Source organism: Hakea prostrata, chromosome 2 (assembly GCF_041222555.1).
Source record: "Hakea prostrata isolate BN-2017 chromosome 2, UWA_Hpros_2, whole genome shotgun sequence".
NCBI lineage: Eukaryota > Viridiplantae > Streptophyta > Magnoliopsida > Proteales > Proteaceae > Hakea > Hakea prostrata.
In genome coordinates, this window is record NC_142601.1 from 2,149,961 (window position 1) to 2,169,603 (window position 19,643).

A 19,643-nucleotide genomic window follows, 5' to 3' on the forward strand; every position below is an offset into this window, starting at 1 on the left:
TTAACTTGTTTGTGAGGGAATCAAAAGGAAACATTCTCAACTTTGGATCATGTGCAAATTGTCATATTCAAATGAAAAAGAAAATAATCATAAAGAAAAAAAGACTTTTCATATTATTTGACAGCTGAGATTGATTAAACATAATCAAGTGCCTGATTGGACAGCATAGATAATGTACTTGTCTTTAGGTAGGCATATCGACATAACTTAATCAAACAACAGAAAACATGGGCCTTGTTGGAATCTATAGCATATTCCACACGTTAACAACAGGAGATGCCAAAACAATCCTAAGATGTAGGAGTTCATATGAAGAGATCATTAATTAATTAATTAATTAAAATGAATCTTAAGATAATCATGGTCACACCAATATGCATGGATGGTATATGACAAACACCCACACTCAACGTATACGTTTTGGTGGGGCTCTTGCTCTTGTTCCTCCCGATATAGGGTTCTACTAGGTCACTCAAGGAATATTTATGAGGGAAACAGCTGCATTGGGGCCAATGAGGATTCTAAATCACCTCCCTATCCGGGAAACACCTTGACGCTCGTTCACCATATATTTTAAATGAAATCCACTTCAAAAACTGACAAAATAATTCAACGATAGAATCCCTAAAAGATCTTTCATGGACCTCATAAAAGATGTGTGATGAAAAAGCATTGAAGAGTCCTAGCAAGGACGTAATCCAGACTCACTAATGGTACTAATGTACATGGAGAATTCAAGAGAAGGGGGAATTGACTATGGATCTTATATTCATACGGAGAAGAATTTTTTTCAATCCGCATGGTTGGGTTGTTGACACATGTTCAATTTCGAAGCAAGTTTTTCATTTTTAGTAAATTAGTTAAGGGCCTATTTAGTTACATGAATCTGTAGATTTATGGGTATGTGATAAAATCCAGAGATTTCACCCTGACTATAAAACTGTTAAACATTGCGCATGGCCAAAAATCACGTCGACTAAACAATTTTTCATAATGAATCCACAGTTTTCATTACATAGATTCAGATTAACCAAACAGTTAATTTTATGAATTTTGACTCCACAGATTTGAAATCTCCAGACTCATGTGACCAAATAGGCCAAATAAAACTTAACACCATTAATTACCTTTTAGTTTAAAAAAGATATTACTTTGAAATTGGATATGTCATGTTAGAATACTTCTTTCTTCATGTGAGTAGAAGATCCGCTCTCAAAGAGGAGAATCCGGATCTTCGCCCAGTGTCAAACGTAAAAAAAAGGAAAAACCCCCGCCCTAAACAAAAACCCGCACCCCAAAAAAAAAAAAAAAAAAAAAAAAAAAAACCCCCCCACCCCACCCACCCCCTCCGGGGGGGGGGGGGGGCCCCCCTGCTCCCCCCCCCCCCCCCCCCCCCCCCCCCCCCCCCCCGGCACAGCGGCGGCCCCCCGCCCCCCCTCCCCACCTTCTTCTGTGCTCCCCCTTAGCCTCCGACCACAAACATCAGTGGCGTCCCACTGGTGAAAAAAAATTTTAATTTTTTTCTCTCCCCCGCGAAAAAAGTATTTTTCACCGTGGGCCCCACATGATGAGTAAATGGGTTTGATAAGTAGGACCTCGGCTCAAAACAGAAAGCTAAGAGGAGAGCACTTGTTACTACACCAAATTCACAATCAAGGCCCTTTCTCCACCGCACCTAAATGTGTTCATACTACTTTTTCACAGCTGAAACCTGACACTCGAGGACGGGTTAAAGTAGAGGGGGAGACAGAATTCACAGTCAATAATTGACATTTGGAAGCAAGGACCAAACCCATAAATAAAGAGAAGTAATAGGAGAGCCAAAGTTTACCAAAAGAAAATAGGAGATCCAAAGAGAGAGAGAGTGAGGTTCTAACCTTGTGCACAGCTAATTAATTATTGACACCCGAGGAGGTATTAAATAGAAACCACAACCTTGACCATGAAGGGAGATAGAAATTGAAGTTCGGAACTGATTCACACTTCAAGGAGCGCCAGAACCCACAAACAGTAGAACAGAGAGCACAACAGTGTCTGCATCTCAGGTTGGTTGAGTTGGAGGAGGAGTTGAAAGGTAACAGCAACTGCAGTAAGTGATTCCATGGGGGAGGTGAATGTAGAAATGGTTAATAATATCGAAAGAGAAGACACAGCAGCTACTGCTGCTGCATTAGAAGCAAGAGGAGAAAGAGCATCTCCAGCTTTGCCGCACTTCGTGATGGTGCATGGAATATGGCACGGGGGATGGTGCTGGTACAAGATTAAGTGCCTCTTGGAGAGCTCCGACTACAAAGTTTCCTGCATTGACCTCAAATCCGCCGGAATCCACCCATCCGACGCCACCTCCGTCCTCACCTTTGATGACTACAACCAACCTCTCATCGACTTCCTGTCTGCCTTGCCTCCCCATGAACAGGTACGAGTGGAGTTTGAATCACCTACTTCTTTGTTTTTTCCATCAAGTAATAATTGTAAAACCTGCTTTTATTGTGTGGTTGAAAAGTGTCAAGCGAAGAAAGATGAAGTACTATATATATATAAATTTCTTTTGACACAAAAAATCATTGTCTTCCTTGCATTTCGTTGATTCGTGTCTATATTATTTTCCAAAATTATCTGATCACAATAAGCAACCATTGATGATTAGATCATCTTAATTCTTGGGCTAACGATGGATGTATCAGGTAATATTGGTTGGTCACAGCGCTGGAGGGTTGAGCGTGACGGACGCCATTCATAAGCTTGGGAAGAAGATTCATGTCGCCATCTACGTGGGTGCCACCATGTTGCGCCACGGCTTCGCCACCGACCTCGATATCCAGGAGGTAGCTGTTGTCTTCCCGCATCATATTTTGCTTCTTCTTCTTCTTCTTTTTAGCGCAATACATACAATCTACAAGTGCATGTCATTTTGTGCGCTTCAGTGTTGGGTTCACATTCTCTACAATTCTCACCTCTATGTTGGCCACGTCGAACTAATTTATTCCTCAATTATTGACCAGCGCTTTTTTAAAAGCCTGGGTCACATCTTCAAGAGGGGAGAGGTATGCGTTTTCTGAGCATTTCTTTATCACACAACAAAATCTCATCTTTAATATATTTCATTATTTGGAGTTGGACAATATCTTTATTGTGTGGTAGAGAAGCTCTTCGACTACATATCTACCTGGCAAGATAGAAATCGATATTCTTCTTATGCTTTTTTACCCCACAATAGTTATGATTTTAGTGACTTTATTGTGTTGTAAAACATACCATAACAGAAAGAATCTAGACTATTTCTGAAGCACCATGCCTCAAGTTGTCCATGGTTTTCTCCTTTCGAACCTTTAAACTTAGCTCCACTGGCTCCTCGCTGGAATTCTAAATGTGGGTGGGAAAGGTTTTCTAACCTCGCTGGATCCTAAGTGTTGCCAAATGCCAACTGCATACAGCATACCAATTTGCTAGATTTCGCCGATTTAAATGTCTCCAGAAGTTTGACTTTTTGAGTTGCTTTTTCTCTCTTCCTGTTTTCTTGGTGAACAGATTGGTCCCACTCATTCCAGGCCAGGGTTCACGGATTAACTTTCTCCTCGGATCAAAATAACATTTAACTCATGGGCCCACTTCATCCCTAAGCTCACAACTTACCAACTACAACAATCATATGCAATACTAGCCCAGCTCCAGCCAAGTATCTAGATGCAGAAGCCGCACTCCTTAGATTTCTGTTTTCATGCATTGTTACAGGGTCCCAACATAATCTTAATATTCCTATTTAGTATTGTAACACATCCCTATTAATTAACTGTCACACTTCACAATCCTAGATAGAAATTGCAAGGGGTGAGAATTGTAGAGGATTTGAACCTATCTAGTGTGCTACGCTTGAACGACCACCTGAGCCTGCCGGGCCATCAAATTGTTTGGGACCAGTGATTTTGCATACTGTGACTTTTGGAATTATTGGATTTTGCTACATTTTTAAATAATTCTCTTCTTCTTTTATGGTGGTTGGGGGAATCGGTTGTTCAGGGTTCACCAGATTTGTCCGACGAACTAGGATTTGGATTGGAACCAGATCAACTCCCTACCAGCTGCTTTATTAAGAAAGACTTTCAGCGAAAGCTCATGTACAACTTGAGCCCTCTAGAGGTACTTCTTTCATAAACATTTTTTTTCTTCTTTCATTTTATTGGTGTTTGCAGAAGGGCAAGAATGTACTTAAAATTCAATAGCATAAATGGGGAAGAGAGAGATGTTTAAGACCGAGGTTCAAAAAGGCAGAATCAGCCCCCAGCCAGAGAAAGAGAAAAACAAAAACAAAAACCAAAAGTACAAACTAAAATAGAAAAAGTTTCAGCTGTTGACAAGGAACACTCAATCCTATGCTACTCCAACAGTTTTACTATAGGCTTAGTTTGAATTCGATCACATCACACTACACCCCAAGGAGGGGAAAAACCTAGAAAAAATAAGAGACAGACCACTAGTTTGATGGTATAATGGGATGAAGAGTGGTGGGAAAAATAATTTGTTTGGTTCCTAACATAACACCCACCTTTTTTTTTTTTCACTCCATGCATAAAAAAGAACCATCATTTTTTGAGGGATTTTGTAAAAAACATAAAATAAGCTTGTGAAACCTACATATTTTACTTTTTCCTTACTTTTCCTTCCTTTACTTTTCTTTGAGTATGGCATTTTTTAACTATCACACCTCTTTTTGTCCTGCAAACAAACGGTTTCTAAAAATAATCAGAAATGCTGTTGACTGGCTTTTTGGTTTCAGGACTCTATCCTTGCGTCAATGCTATTGCGACCAGGACCGTTAATGGCACTAATGCAGGCAAGTTTCAGTGAGGGGCCCGAAGTGGAGCAAGTGAAGAGGGTTTACATAAAGACACTGCACGACAGGATTCTCAAGCCCGAGCAGCAAGATGAAATGGTTAAAAGGTGGCCACCTTCCCAGGTCTTTGCTCTAGAGAGTGATCATAGCCCCTTCTTCTCCACCCCACTTCAGCTCTTCACCTGTCTACTCAAAGCATCTGCTTTAATCCCCTCCAGTGAAAAAGTTCTGTAACACAGTATCCCCATTTATTCTTCATTGATCCCAGGATTGGTAGTTCCGTAATTGGCATATATAATATATACATATATACAAAAAATTAATTCTAATTAGCAATAGATTTAACCATAAAGAAGCAGCCAATCCCCCACACCTCAACCCCTAGCCCCCCAAAACAAGCCACAAGAGGGGCGGAAAAAAAACTATGCAGGTAAATCACAAATAATCCATTGGGAGATGCCAACCTTCCTCAATTTCCTTCAATTTGGAACCAAACCGTCTGCTACTGGAGTTTTTCTGTCTGGATTGGTTATCATCAACTTGAGCAGACTGATGACCAAAACTGCCAAATTCTCCAGACTCATCTTGTGAAGCATCATCAACGTTGCGATTATCCAGCAGGCCCTAATGTAAGCATATAACGGTTCTATAATATTCACATAGGAAGAAATATAAATAACTAAGCAAATCAATTTTGTCATGCCATATTTCTTAATTCCTAACTAGAAGTAGAGATCCATAATCTGTATCATTTATTCAACTCTATCCACCAAATATCTTGTCACCTTCACCCCTGTGCATCTTTATCTTTACCAATGTAACTTTAAACCTAGCAACTAGAGCTACTGTTGTCTCAGTTAGCATATATTTTCATATACGAACATACTGCATCTTCAGAACTGAGGTCCCTAATCTTCCCTCTCAATCAGAACCCTAAATACTCTCTTGTTTTTTGGGGTAACATGGATGTCCAGACTTTTGTCCAACTAGTCTCGTGGGCCCATGACCCTGCAACAACATGGACCAGTTCAGTTACTGGGGTTGAATGAGAAGTTAATAACCTCTCAAATTCCACTGAAAGCAGTGAAGAGTACCAGACATCTGTGTGAATGGCCCAACGGGTATGAGGAGTCGAACCCAGAACCTCACACTTCTTTAGGTGATCATCCTTTCCCAACTCAACTACTTCCTTAAGGTCATAGAACCCTAAATACTCATTTCTAATAACCCAAGTTACAGAAGGACTTACTTTTCAAATGTTTAGGTAGTAGAAACACCATAACTTATCTAGACATCACAGATTATGATTTTGGCTACAAACTTTGTCCAATTGAATTAGATTTTATTTCAATGCTTTTGACTTATTTTAGTGCCAAATGCCACACCCAACATAAAAGATCTAATTTATCAAGTTATCATAACCTTCCCTGAAAAACATTCTTCATTGTTCACTGCTAAGGAGAGAAGTCTTCAAACCAATAAATGGAAAATTATTCTCAAGCATTGAAAATTTATCAGAAATTCTCATCCAATTGTTATGGCATTTTAAGTAAATTATAAATTCTCATCTAATGACTAATGACTAGAGTCTTATTTAAAATTTGTATAACCATAAAAAAAATGACATTTTTCATTTAGAGATCGAATACTATGAGTCCCTGACTTGACCGTTATGCATCAGGTCAGATGATGAGAAAAAATGGGGCTGCAGGTGACCCTACATGAATTTTCTCCTGGGAATCATCTACATCAATGCATGCATGCATATGTTTTGCACTTGCACTGTGTATCAAATACTAATTACTCTCACATATATAGATATAAACTGCCACACTCAAGAGTATGATGTTGATGAGACAAATGAACATTGAAGTGCTCAAGCAATGTACAGGATAAAAGGAAAAGCAAATAACCTTTTGTGGTGCAACTTAGGCCAAGCCCAAACGCAAACCCAATCAGGCTCTGATGAAATTTGCAAAGCTGGGCTGGGATTTACAGCCAATGGATGTGCTTAGGTTGATCCCTATCCAAAAGCAGCTTGAGCTACAATTAGGTCAAGGCCTTGGGCCCAGCTCAGATTGACTTCTATACACATGATTAAATGTTATACCTGGGTTGACACATACCCAGCCCAGCAGCAGCAACACACCACTTTTTGTGCAGGATTTATTGGAAAACCAAGTGACCAAACAACCAGAGAAAACCCCCTAAGAGACAAGAGTGGTAATATTATATAAGTACCTTTGTCAGTCTTTGAATCCTGGATGCTGCAGTTTCATGCACTACCACGGTATCAGACACTACTTCAAGCACATCCTCAACAAACAACGCAAATGTGCTTACCTGAAAGGATAGTGAATGAACCACTTCACTAGGTTGAATAGAGTGCAGACCATGCAGGAATTTTTAGTTAAGGAGTGAAACTAGATTATGGTTCCTAGCTCCTTCAATTAAGACAATGTGCAATGAGTCACTGACTTAAATACTTCTCTCTATGAGCTTGGTAATTTGAGCAAGAGAAAACTGCATACCAAACTGGATGGGATAATTGAAATCCCTAATGAATCAAGCTCAAGTGATTCCACAGCGCCTGAATTAACATTGAATGTGTATCCTCGCACCTTTAGACATTACAAGAGAGAAAATAAGACTACTGTAAGAAAGTAGAGTACATATTTCTAAATGCACGTCTGAAGACATCTTGGACTAACCTTTCCAATGTTGCGTCGGTTAGGCGTTATAACATTGTATCCTACCTAACAAACAAAATAGATTAGAGAGGTCAGTATAGAAACTGGAAACATAATATGCTTGGAGGTAAGAACACAAGGTAAAATGACATTTTAGCTAAGAATGATAATTCATTGTCCATAAAGCAACAACAGGATTCCAGGGTTTCTAGCCAATTCTGCAAGAGTTTACAGCAATTTTTTCTTCTTTTTCTTGGGACCACCAGTCAATTATTTTTTAATTCTACCACCATACCCCTTTGTTAGATATTTTACTCACTCAAAAGGTCAATGTCCAAGAAAATCTGGAAGTATTTGTCAGGTAGATCACTACAGCTGGTTAGCAGCAGCACGGCAGATCACACATGATATACATTTGGCTAACACGGATAGTAGTTCCAGTATTGGAACCCAATATAGAGACAAGAAATTGAACTCAGTTCTAAACAATCCCCCCTGCCCCAACCAAAAAAAAAGGACGTAGAGAAGGTTCAGTGGTACAAGAGAGTGAGATATAGCTTCTATTAACATTTAAATAATTTATATTATCTTTACACCCATAACTATTACCAAAGTGATCAACTCATTTTGGACAGCAGCACAGCAGTTCACACATGATGGACATTTTGCTAACATGAATGTTGTTTAATGTTAGAGATTAGGAGTCCAATTATAAGTTGTATTTACTTATTAAATAATTTTGTTTGGGGGAAACTGATGTATACTTAAATAAAGAATCTGAATAAGGTAAAAGCCTTTACATAGGTCTGGCACAAGTATATTTTCATGAATGTGAAAGGGAAAATAGTAAGCTTTCTCTATGAAGTTGGTTTCTTCCACCGGTTATGAAATTAAGTCGTCCACAAAGGAAAAAGAGCTTGAGGCAATTAAAAATCCTAGTAAGAGCACAGTTCATGAACTTGCTGAGGTCTCACCAAGCCTTTCACAAACTTATCTGATTTAGTAACCTTATACTTATTTTCTGTTTTTTTGAAACCTGAGTTTCTGGCTTGATGTTTAAAAAAATAAACATTAGCACTAATTCCAAAAAACTGTTTTTGAACTCAAAAATGAAAACAGAAAGCTCATACCTCACCCCTAACCGCTTAATTCTCCCCCCCCCCCAAAAAAAAAAAAAGGAGAAACAGGCATCAAATGCATCTATTTATTAATATATCCTTTCCAATAGTTTGTGTGATGGATTCTGTGTTTTGGTACACAGAATAGCTCTCTGGCAACTAAATGTTCAAGAACGGATATTAATTGATTGTTTCTGGAATGATGTGCTACAAATCTGCAATTATTCAGGCCAGTTGAGTTTCCTTTAGATTATCTCTCCTTTCCAATCAACTTTCTACAGATTTTATGGATATTTTTCCCTGTTCTTTCATTAGTTTTTTTTTTTTTTTTTTTGGGGGGGGGGGGGTACTGGTGCTTTTTTAATACTGGAAATGTAATGCTGTCTGCAAGGATCAAACCCAAGACCTCTCCACTGAGAAGCATGGATCTTTACCGCTCAACCAACCCTGCATTGGCAGTTCTTTCATTAGTTCTTGGTCATCTAATCCTGTAATGGGAATAATACCCTGGGGCAGATTTCTGAATTTGATAATAGGGTTAACACTTTCAGATGATTCAAGGTTCTGGTTTTCATACTCCAAACATCCAAATAGCTATGTGTTTTGGCTGTGGAGCTTTTAAACATAATACCTAGTACAAGATCTCTTGCAGGTTTTCAGAATAATATTATCTGAGAGTTTCTGTACTTCTAGTTGGGCCCTTGTCCATGGATTTGTATATCAATACATCTGCCTTCACCAATCAATCTGTCCAAATACTGGCAATATGTTGTGCTATTAAATCCAGTTAGTCGGTAGTACATGCCATCTCACACTACCAAATCAATGTAATGAAAGGTAAATATGCAAATGGTATGGGTCTAAATGCTTTAACCAAGGAAACTGAATGATCAAGTAAAATGGAAGAATGCAATACCAAATTGTCTAGTCCAATCATTTTAAATTCATTCTCCAATACACTTTCATCCTCAACAAGTACAACATCACCAACCTGTAAGAACAAATAAAATTCAGCAAATACCCAGGAGAAAAGAAGAACAAAAGTAATATGCAAAAATTCTCCATCATTTAACTAAAGAAGTGGGAAAGATGTCAAAAGGCATCACAGCACCATGTTTGCTCTTGACACATTAAAAGTTTTTCCAACAAACGTTTTACCATTCTTGACAGCATGTTGATCTTGATGCCTTGGTCCCCACCACCACAACCCCCCCCCCCCAAAAAAAAAAGAAAAAAGGAGAGGAAAAGGAAAACCCTCAGGCCTTGGTCAAATATATGCATGTTATAAGCAGGTCCACGTCCGGGAATGGTAGAAATTAATTGTCCTGTAAAAAATCACAAAACAGAATACATTGGGGGGGCAAAGAACCCACCGCCCACTATCAGCCAGAAGAGGGAAGAACGGGAGAGTGTTGCGATTAGTGAAGCACTTTTCACCGTGGCCTATGAAAGAATCTACATCTTTGCAATTCCCCATGATCTAGGACATCCAAACCCCCCCCCCTTAATGAACAATACATTTCCTGAAAAAGAGGTTGGCTGCTCTGACATACTCCCTCTGTTAACATCCCCCCCCCCCCCACAAAAAAAAAAAAAAAAAAAAAAAAAAACAAAACAAAACACACACACACACAAAAAAAAAAACAAAAACAAAAAGGAATGCTACAGATATCCTTAATTCATCATATACCGCCTTGAGTTCCAAGCACTCTTTGCGTTCACCAGAAGCCCTAGTTGATACCCTAAGAAACAGGTTCATTGTTGTTACCTAGGGTTTAGACATCTCTTTGTTGACCTCTTCTGGGCAAGATTTACCTAGAACCATCCCCCCTTCTTCTTTCCCCATACATCTCTCCCCTGCCCCTTCTCTCTTGTTTCCCCTTTGGTTTCACTATATATAAATCATTGCCCATAAAAATAGCCCCTAATTCAAACCCTATAATCAACATCACCATTATTAGTTTGATTTGTTTAATAAAGGCAAACAAATTTGATAAGTGAAACCAGAAAATGTACAGATAGATAGTTAACTAGAGGCACCATAAGGGAAACCAACAAAACTTCATATCTTTTTATTTTTAATGGAAAAATTTTAGGACAGTGAAAAATCACAAACAGGACAGTTATTGTGGTAAGAAGGGAGTAAAACTCATAAAAAAGACAACGATACAGGATCATGAAAGGAATATCATTTATGTACCAAACTTAAATAAATGACATGATCCCAAAGCAAACGGAATTTTTGACTGTCTTACACCCCAAAGTTCTCTTCCTCAGATATAAAACTCTGCAACTACCCTCTTATAACTAGCACTTACTACAAAAGAATGCACACAGAACTCTGAAAACATGGTATCAACATACCTGGCAGACATCCTTCATAAGAAACCTATCTGTCTCTCCAGAAAGCAAGCTTGGCCTGACCTCTACCATGATAACAACCCACTGCAGAACGAAAAAAAAGAAAATCAAGATGAAGAAATCCCAGCATATACCTCAATAAGAGATACACCAATACGCATATCATTGCCTCTCTAACACAAATAAATACATAGAAACAGAAATAAAGTTTGTATATTTCATTTCACTCAGGGTGGATGTATGCGATGAATGGGTAAAAAATCATGAGACTGCCTGATCATCCAGCTATACTTCAAATGGGTCCCACTCTTTGAAATATTTTCCATAAGGCTTTGTTACAAAGCTTTCACACCTCATTGGGTAATGATGCTACAAAGACATACATATTGCGTGATTTTTTTATTCTCAAAGCCAGGTGAAAGATTTTCCATCCACCGACAAAAATATTGGAAGCTACTCATTAAATTATATATATCTAGCTGAGAACAAATATTTCACAGTCCAAATACTGCAGTATTATGGAAGATGCCCTTTTTCCTTCCTTTCCTTTTTTTTTTTTTTTTTTTTGGGGGGGGGGGGGGTGGAATGGGTTATTAGTGGGTTATTAGGACCTGTCCAACTTCGAACTAAGGATTCAGGATGGGGCTTGGGTTGTATTATAGTTCATCATTGCTTAACAAGCAAAACATGTTATTGATAGTGTTATTGACACTGGTAACATAGAAGCAGTAATAATTCTTTAAAGATACAGATGTTTCTAATCCTGCAGACCATTGGCCATCCGTTACTTGTGCAGCAGATAACTCAAATTGTATCAGGATTCTACATATAAGGGAAGGGACCAAAGGGCTTATACCTGACTAAATATATCAGAAACAAGAGAAAATAAATTCTTAAATCTGAAAAAAATAGTGATACACGATAGAGTAAAAACACAGATAATGAATCAAACGTGCATTAGCCAAAAAGAAGCGGATCAAGGAAACTGAGCGAAGCCTGTGTCCACGTGAACCATGAGAAAAGGGGAGGAAGGGGTGGATGTATGGATGCACGAAAATCATTAGAAGTACAGTTAGAACAGGGTTTACCCTTTTACGAGGTTGGTCATCTGAAAGGAAGAGTATCATTATAGCTGCACCAAGTGTCTTTAGTAGTTCTACTATTATCTACTAACCAAACTCTCGTAAGAGGGGGTGGGGAAGAGAGGAAGTACAGAAAGATAAACAAATTCTGAAACCTCACTGACTTGAGTAGATATCTCAATTTCCTTCTATACACAATAAATCTTTGAGACAATGGGAGAAAATAATACTTACTGAGGAGGTGTCAATCCACAGTTGCGAGATGAAACCCAAGGAAAGAGCAGATTGCACACTAATGACTTGCTTTGCCAACATGCTTGATCTCCTTATCGCTTGCCTTCCGCTTTTGAGCCCTAGCTTGCCATTCGTTGAACCAGATCCTCCAGCTGGAATCACATCTTTGGTCTCCAAACTCCCCACACTCCCATTTTCACTCTTCTCATTTTCCAAATCACTCTTCAATTCCAGAAAATCGACGTTCGAAGACACTGACCCGTTGCTACTGTTATTTAGCCCGTCACTGGAACTGGCTTCATTTGCTGTCGTCCGCTTGACCGCGAAAATCTTCTTCTCCTTCTTCTTCTGCAGCTCCATGGTCCTTCTGAAGCTTGAAATGGTTTCCATCTTTCTCTTTAAACCCCAATTTATCAAAAATATCATCGTTTTTGAACTCCAGAGCATCTGAATTACGACTCAACCTTACAAAATCGAATGGACTGATATCATCTATATCACCTCCGTGGCGATTAAGAGAAGCACAAACAAACTGAATTCCGTGTCGAGAACCTAACCGAACTGAACTGAAGTCATTTGAGAATTTTGAGGACCGATGATAGTAAACAATCCTTCTTAAGAGTTCAGTCCTGAAGAATCTTACTTTTGAATTACATCTCGGTAGCCCTAACGTAAGGGTTACAACGCCGGAACAAGTTAATGGAGCAGATGGAACGCAATCGCACATTAGGTAGTTCCAATTTTTGAATTTCTTCTCTTCCGATTTCTATACCTCATTCCAGTTGCCGGGAATGAATTTAGTTGCTATGTACTAATATTTTTATTTTATTTTATTCTTCTTTTTTTGAACAAACTGCTAATAATTAACCGCTTGGATAAGAATCATGAGGCCTCCGATCAGGTACTACCAAGTGCCAAAGTTTAAAGGTAAAATTACTTGATTAGCCACTATTTATAAATAGTGTGTTTTGGGTTCAAAAGTAGCCAAAACAGGGACCATTGTTTGGGACCATTATTTATTTTTTACAGTTTTGCCCTTATGTTCTTTCTTTCTCGCGGGTTTCCTCTAGGCTCTGGCCAAAACCAGGTTGCGGCAGCCGTTGCTGCCAGTAACCGGCGGTCCAGATATTGTCACGTATGCAAATTTCAAACAAACGGCGGGAGTTTAATTGTGAATATATTTTTCTTGTTTTATATTAAAGGGTCTTATATTTTTAAAAATTACAAATCCAAATCCCTGAATTTATCAAATGCTAACCATTCATCGCAAAGAATTTGAAGCGAGCCCTGGGAGTGCATCAAAGTAGGTAAGCATACCAACGGTCTCTCCCAAATGCTTCGTTCTACTCTCCGTTTCACCACCTCAAACCCTTCTCTCTACGAAGGCTTCCTCCGATGTATCACCACCGATGTAACAAGGAATCTAGAGCAAGCCTTAACCCTAATCCTCAAGTGTAAGCATCGCGGCATTCTTCATCAGGCCTTCATGATTATCAGATATACACCCGAATCTTCAAGGTCTATTCCATTAAAAGATGGATTAGATTTAACATAAATGGAGTAAAACCCTTCATATCCTTTAAAGAATTTCTCCCAATTAGGAGCAAAACGCAAAGGTAAAATTAGGGGTTTTCTAGCAAACGGATCATATTGATGGCCTTCCACTTCAATCCACACAATCACTGTTGCCATCTTCTTGGTGTCATGGTAAACCAGTTCAGCTCCTTTCCTTTGTACTCATACACAATATAAGATGTTATTGCCTCTGATTCACAAAATCAAGCAAGAACCCAAATCAAAATCAGCTTGAATCACTGTTGCCATCTTCTTGGTGTCATGGTAAACCAGTTCAGCTCCTTTCCTTTGTACTCATACGCAATATAAGATGTTATTGCCTCTGATTCACAAAATCAAGCAAGAACCCAAATCAAAATCAGCCTGAATCGTTTGATTGACCGAATGGCTGCAACAAAACAAGGTATTTTGGACACACAGCTTTTAAGTAAAATAGAGAAGGAATTGAAAATGGGTTTTGAGACTACGTTGTTGGAGATGAAGGGTTCCTTCTTTCTTTTTGTTATTTTTTCCTTCAATTCTTCAACAGCTTCTTCTTCTCGAAGGTTATTCATTTTACAGGATTTATGAGGTGAAGAATCAAAGTCAATCTAGGGTTTGCAATGAATGGTTAGTGTTTAATAAATTCAGGGGTTTGGATTTGTAAATTTTTAAAATATAAGACCCTTTAATATAAAACCATGAAAATATATTTGCCATTAAACCATGCATTTTTAATAGACATTGTTAGATCGAAATTTGCATACATGGCAACATCTAGGCAGCCGGTTGTTGGCAGCACCAGTTGCTGCAAATAAAAGTCTGCAAAACCAGAGCTGCAACTCCTAACTACGGTTCAGATTTCAGAGGAAATAACTCAAGTAGCACAGCTCATTAGTGAGGAAGGTAGCTGGAACACAGAGTTACTAAATAGCTTGTTCCCAACTGACATAAGTTTAGCAATTCAAAGACTTCAGCTGCCAATGTTTCCGGTGGAAGATCAGCTATATTGGTTTCCAAAAAAACAGGTATCTTCTTGGTTAAGTCAGCGTATCATCTGTTAGATAATGACAAGACCATAAAGAAAGCTATGAAAGCTTCCTCCTTTAGACGACATTCATGGGAATTGATAGATAAATCGGTGTGGAAGAAGGTATGGACACTTAATGCATTACCAAAGGTGAGAGCCTTAATATGGAAAGCTTGTAATCAAGCACTGGCTACAGGTGCCAATTGTGCTCATAGGGGTATAAAGGTTGAAGCTAATTGCTCTAGGTGTGGGGAACTTGAAACCATTGAACATATACTATTTCATTGCACATTTGCTATAGCTGTTTGGTTAGGTTCAAATCTAGGTCTTCGCTTCAATGAGCAGCAAGCACATTCTATTGATCAAAAGATTAAAGATTGAGGGCAGCTGCAGCTAGAAGATCAAAGAGGATATAAGGATTTAGAAGCCCAAGATAGGTTTTCTCTGTGGTATCTCTGGCGAGCAAGAAACATCAATCAATTTACAACAGATAGTTGGAAGCCAAATGATGTGATTCAGTTGGCTACTCAAGCAACCATGGAGTACATTGGTGCTCAAACTGCTGTAGGGAGACGCAGGGAAGGTCTGAATTCATTGTCTCAATCTCAACCACGAGTTCACCAACATGGATCTCTTATGTGGGAACCACCTCCAAGGGGCGTGATCAATATCAACACTGATGCAACACTACGGTCTAATAGGACAGCAAGTGGATTAGGAGTTGTTGCAAGAAACCGGAATGGGGACCCATTACTGGCGAAGTCTATTCCTCTGGTATTCAGAGAGGCTGCTGTTGGTGAAACGATGGGGATAAGATAAGGACTATGGCTAGCAGCTGAGGAAGGTTGGCTTCATGTAATCATTGAGAGTGACTGTCTCTCAGTGGTAAGGCTTCTCTTAAATCTAGTTCTTCCGGTCCCAATTCAGCTACAAAATGTATTCTCTAATATCAGACATCTGGCTAGGGCTACCTTGTCTGTGTTTTTTCTTTTACTCCAAGAGAAGCCAACTCTGTGGCTCATTCCTTGGCTCAGGAAGCCCTAGTGCTTGAGACAGCACTGGTTTGGCATAATTCCACTGTCTGGCTGAAGGAGAATGTTCCTTAGCGAGAGCTTGTGTCTCCTTCTATTTAATCTAGTTTTCTACCCAAAAAAAAAGAAACTCCTAACCCTCTTCATCTTACTTTTGCACTATTCTTTACCTATACTCTTCTATCCTCCTTCAACTCCATCATTTTAATCTCTAGTCTTAATGCTACCTTTGTTATTCGAAACCGGAAAGACTCTCTCCTCACCATCTCACTTTAAATCTAAAGAGAAGTACATTATATCGTCATCCCAAGCAAACCTCCCTCTCTCCCTTACGTTGTGCTACCTCTCGCTACCTGCCTTCCTTCGTTGCTTTACTCTCATCCGCTCAACCTCGCACTGATTTTCCTCCGCTGCCTTGTCCGTTGTTTGAAGGTATAAAAAACAAGCAAATAAAAGAATTAAAATAAAAAAACGAGATAATGAATGGGTTGAAATTCCAGTGTATTAAGGCTCTTTTTGGTATCAGTTATCATTCTCAATGAGGAGAATTTTTCATTATTTAAATTGTTTGGCATTTATTATCAGTTTTATTTTTATTTAAAATTAATAGAAAAGCCTCCAGCAAAATCCATAATAGACTTTTTGTCTACTATGGATTATGGTGATAATTTCATTCTATTCATTTATGCAAATGTTTACTTAAAACTTTATAATTAAGATGAGGGTAAAATAATCAATACACATTATTTTATAAAAATCATACTTTTTTTTTTTTTTTAATGTTTTCTCACTTTCTCATTATTATTTTCTAGGGATAATTACTATTGCCCCCTTGTACTTTGGTTTTATTACTAATCAAACCTCTTTTTTTATGAAATTACTGTTGTCCCCCCTCACTTCTAACGGTGTTAAGTGGTTGTTAACATCAAATATGTAATGTCCATTTTGCCCTTCATTAAAAATAAGAAATTAAAAATATGACATTACCTTCATTTTTAGAAACTATATTGAATATCAATTATAATATCTTTAAAATCTTATATTTCACAATAAATTTTGGCTTTGGTGGGACCACACACTTTGTACAATGATTAGCATATATTAGGAGATTTTCAGTTTTCAATTTTGAATTACATTTGATATTTCCTAATATTTTAGTTTCTATTTTAAGTTTTATTTAATCACATATTCCTTTATTCGGCAAATTCTTTTTAGAGAAGAAAAATCAAGTCTTTTCTTTATTCGGAAGTTTCTTTTTAGAAAAGAAAAATTAATTTAAAGTTAAATTTTCTCCATAATTAATTAAGGATAATATTATAACTTGCAAAAGAGTAAATAAGTAAAGAGATAATTGTAGGGTTATTTTTGGGTTTTTAAAAAAATATATAGATGCCACATCATCAATAAACTAACTGAGCTTAACGGAAGGGGGCATTAGTAATTTTAAACAGAGTTAAGGGTTGGATTAGCAATTTTAAAAAGTAGAGGGGATAAAGTAGTAATAAAATCAAAGTACAAGGGGCAACAGTAATTATCCATATTTTCTAATATTTTTTTATTTTAATATACCAAACTTATTTTTCATTCCATAATTTATTTTTGACAAAATTCACTAAACCATTTTTCATTCCAATATCAACCAGATATTTAAAAAAAATTATACTCAAATGGATTATATTTTTGAAAATAATTACCAAGTCCTAAATTTTGTGATAATTTTTCTCAGCCAACTGATATTTTACCATGAACTATCCAAATTACCCTCAAATCTTTTTTTGCAAACGATGAAACTGATTAGTGATAGAAGGATTGAGAGTTACAAAAGACAAGATGTTGTCAACCCTGGAATTGCTAAGGGCATGTTTGGTTACTTGAGTCTGTAGATTTCAAAAATTTAGAGATTTCAAATCTACAGACTTCAAATCTCTAGAGTCATGGTTCATAAAATTAACTGTTTGGTTAGTTTGAATTTTTGGAATGAAATTTCTAGATTTATCCTAAAAAATCATTTATTGAATTATGGTTTAAATGTTTAACGCTTTGATAGTATGGATGAAATCTCTGGATTTCACCTCATACCCATAAATTTACAGATTCACGTTTTTAGTGTAAAAATGTGAATCTCTAGATTTCATGAATCTAGGGATTCACACAACCAAACAGGTAAAAATCTCCCATTTGTGAATCCAGAGATTTCAAATCTCTGGATTCACGTAACCAAACATGCCCTGAGATTGAAGGAATTGGTAAGCACTTCTTACAAGTTTTATAAAAACTTGAGGGTAATTTAGATAGTTCATGGTAGAATATTAGTTGAGCGCAAAAAATTATCTAGAAATTTGGGACTTGGTAATTATTTTCAAAATATCTTATTGAGTAAAACATTTTTTAAAAATCTTGCCAATGCAGGGTTGGTTGAGTGGTAAAGATTCATACTTCTCAATAGAGAGGTCTTGGGTTCAACCCTTCCAGATGGTATTACAATTCCGATATTAATAAGAGAGGAGATGGGGTGGCATGGCCCAACCCTACCGTTGCTTCACCATTGAAGACTCTTTAACTTCATAGGAAGGAGCGTTACCAAAAAAGAAAGAGCAAATTGCACTGGCACCCCAAAATGAAAGCATTAAAGCACTGACACCCCATTTTATTTTTAAAAACTACAGACACCCCAATTCAATAAACACACTAGTCCATTTCGTTAGTGAAACTGTTAATATTTTTTTAATTCCAAAAATACCCTTACTAAAATCGGAATTCATGGACGGAGTGGTTGGTTGGCGTTTCTCCTGCTGCTGCCTATACGATCATGATTCATGATTCATGCCTCCAAGCCCTACCGCCAGTCTCTTGCTAACCAACGAACCCATCGAACTTTTGCCAGAATATCGGCGATGAGAGCGTAGACCAGATTGTAGAGGGTTAGGAAACTGTGGGTTGAAATTGGTCTCTGTAAGTAGTGGAACAGCGTATGAATTGGAAGATTGAAGAGAGGAAAATGTTGGGTTTTTTTATCTGCTCTAAATCAGAGAAGAAAAGTTGCAATTGCAGTGAAGGGAAGTGAGAAAAGAAAGGGATATATAGAGGAGATGGAAAGTCGGTTGTTCGGACTTTATTGATCTTCCGTATAATTGTTTTTTAGTCAAGCCAATGATGATGAATGGTTTGGAAGAATAAGAAGAAGAAGAAAGTTTCCTGAAATTTTAAAATAAGTGATGTAATCTGTATAGGTTCCAAGGTCATAGCAGAGGAATTCAATGAAGGCGGCTAAGCTTTGCTTTCTCAGCTAAGCTGCTGCTTCTACTCCTTCTTTCGTATCGTATGACGACTCTGGCCAAGTCCTTCACAGCTTTTTTATACTCTGAGAAATTCTAGAGAAATTTCCCAAGTTCAACGCTTGCGATACACTATTTCGCGTTTTGGATTTCCTTAGCTTAGCACGTTTGGAATCGTTCTCTTTCTCCCCTGCTTACACGAAGCAACTGATACTACAGATTACGGTTGTGGAACACGACTCACTCTTACTTGTTTGCGAGGAAATTCTCGCCGGATTGTTTGCAGCCCTTGCTGGAGATTGCAGATAGCGCTGGATTGTTTGCAGCTCTTGAGGTTTCGAAACTTCCGACTTTCCGAGTGACTTCGGCGACTTTCGGCGAGATTTTGTTGCTTCGCTTGGTTCGCAGCTACCGATCTCGTCCCAGATTTCGTTCCT

At 38.0% G+C, this 19,643-nt stretch overlaps 2 protein-coding genes across 3 annotated transcripts; one reads left to right on the top strand and one right to left on the bottom strand.

Moving 5' to 3' along the window:
* The first annotated feature begins 1,968 nt into the window (after positions 1-1,968).
* On the top strand, positions 1,969-5,146 carry LOC149023230 (methylesterase 17-like). The gene is made up of 4 exons (XM_089143784.1): positions 1,969-2,416; positions 2,685-2,825; positions 4,018-4,137; positions 4,775-5,146. Exons 1-4 carry the CDS (start codon positions 2,102-2,104, stop codon positions 5,063-5,065), a joined length of 867 nt encoding a protein of 288 aa, XP_088999910.1. The 5' UTR covers positions 1,969-2,101; the 3' UTR covers positions 5,066-5,146.
* Positions 5,050-13,098, bottom strand: LOC149023231 (uncharacterized). Of its 2 annotated transcripts, XM_089143782.1 has the most exons (7): positions 12,317-13,098; positions 11,004-11,084; positions 9,556-9,630; positions 7,543-7,587; positions 7,363-7,452; positions 7,073-7,174; positions 5,050-5,455 (listed from the first exon to the last, which is right to left on the bottom strand). In XM_089143782.1, the coding sequence occupies exons 1-7, from the start codon at positions 12,761-12,763 to the stop codon at positions 5,267-5,269; spliced, it is 1,029 nt and encodes a 342-aa protein (XP_088999908.1). In that variant the 5' UTR covers positions 12,764-13,098; the 3' UTR covers positions 5,050-5,266. The 2 variants fall into 2 exon arrangements, with proteins under 2 accessions (XP_088999908.1, XP_088999909.1); XM_089143783.1 differs by lacking the exons at positions 7,073-7,174; positions 7,363-7,452.
* Between the last annotated feature and the right edge of the window lie 6,545 nt (positions 13,099-19,643).

What these genes read in the sequence shown, in the direction of transcription:
- LOC149023230 (XM_089143784.1), top strand. Translation starts at nt 2,102, where the DNA reads ATGGGGGAGGTGAATGTAGAAATGGTTAATAATATCGAAAGAGAAGAC. An exon ending in CCGACCTCGATATCCAGGAG is followed by an intron (nt 2,826 to 4,017) that starts GTAGCTGTTGTC and finishes TCGGTTGTTCAG; the next exon opens with GGTTCACCAGATTTGTCCGA. An exon ending in ACAACTTGAGCCCTCTAGAG is followed by an intron (nt 4,138 to 4,774) that starts GTACTTCTTTCA and finishes TTTTGGTTTCAG; the next exon opens with GACTCTATCCTTGCGTCAAT.
- LOC149023231 (XM_089143782.1), bottom strand. Translation starts at nt 12,763, where the DNA reads ATGCTCTGGAGTTCAAAAACGATGATATTTTTGATAAATTGGGGTTTA. An exon ending in TGATTGGACTAGACAATTTG is followed by an intron (nt 7,588 to 9,555) that starts GTATTGCATTCT and finishes TTTGTTTGTTAG; the next exon opens with GTAGGATACAATGTTATAAC. An exon ending in CAATTATCCCATCCAGTTTG is followed by an intron (nt 7,175 to 7,362) that starts GTATGCAGTTTT and finishes CTATCCTTTCAG; the next exon opens with GTAAGCACATTTGCGTTGTT.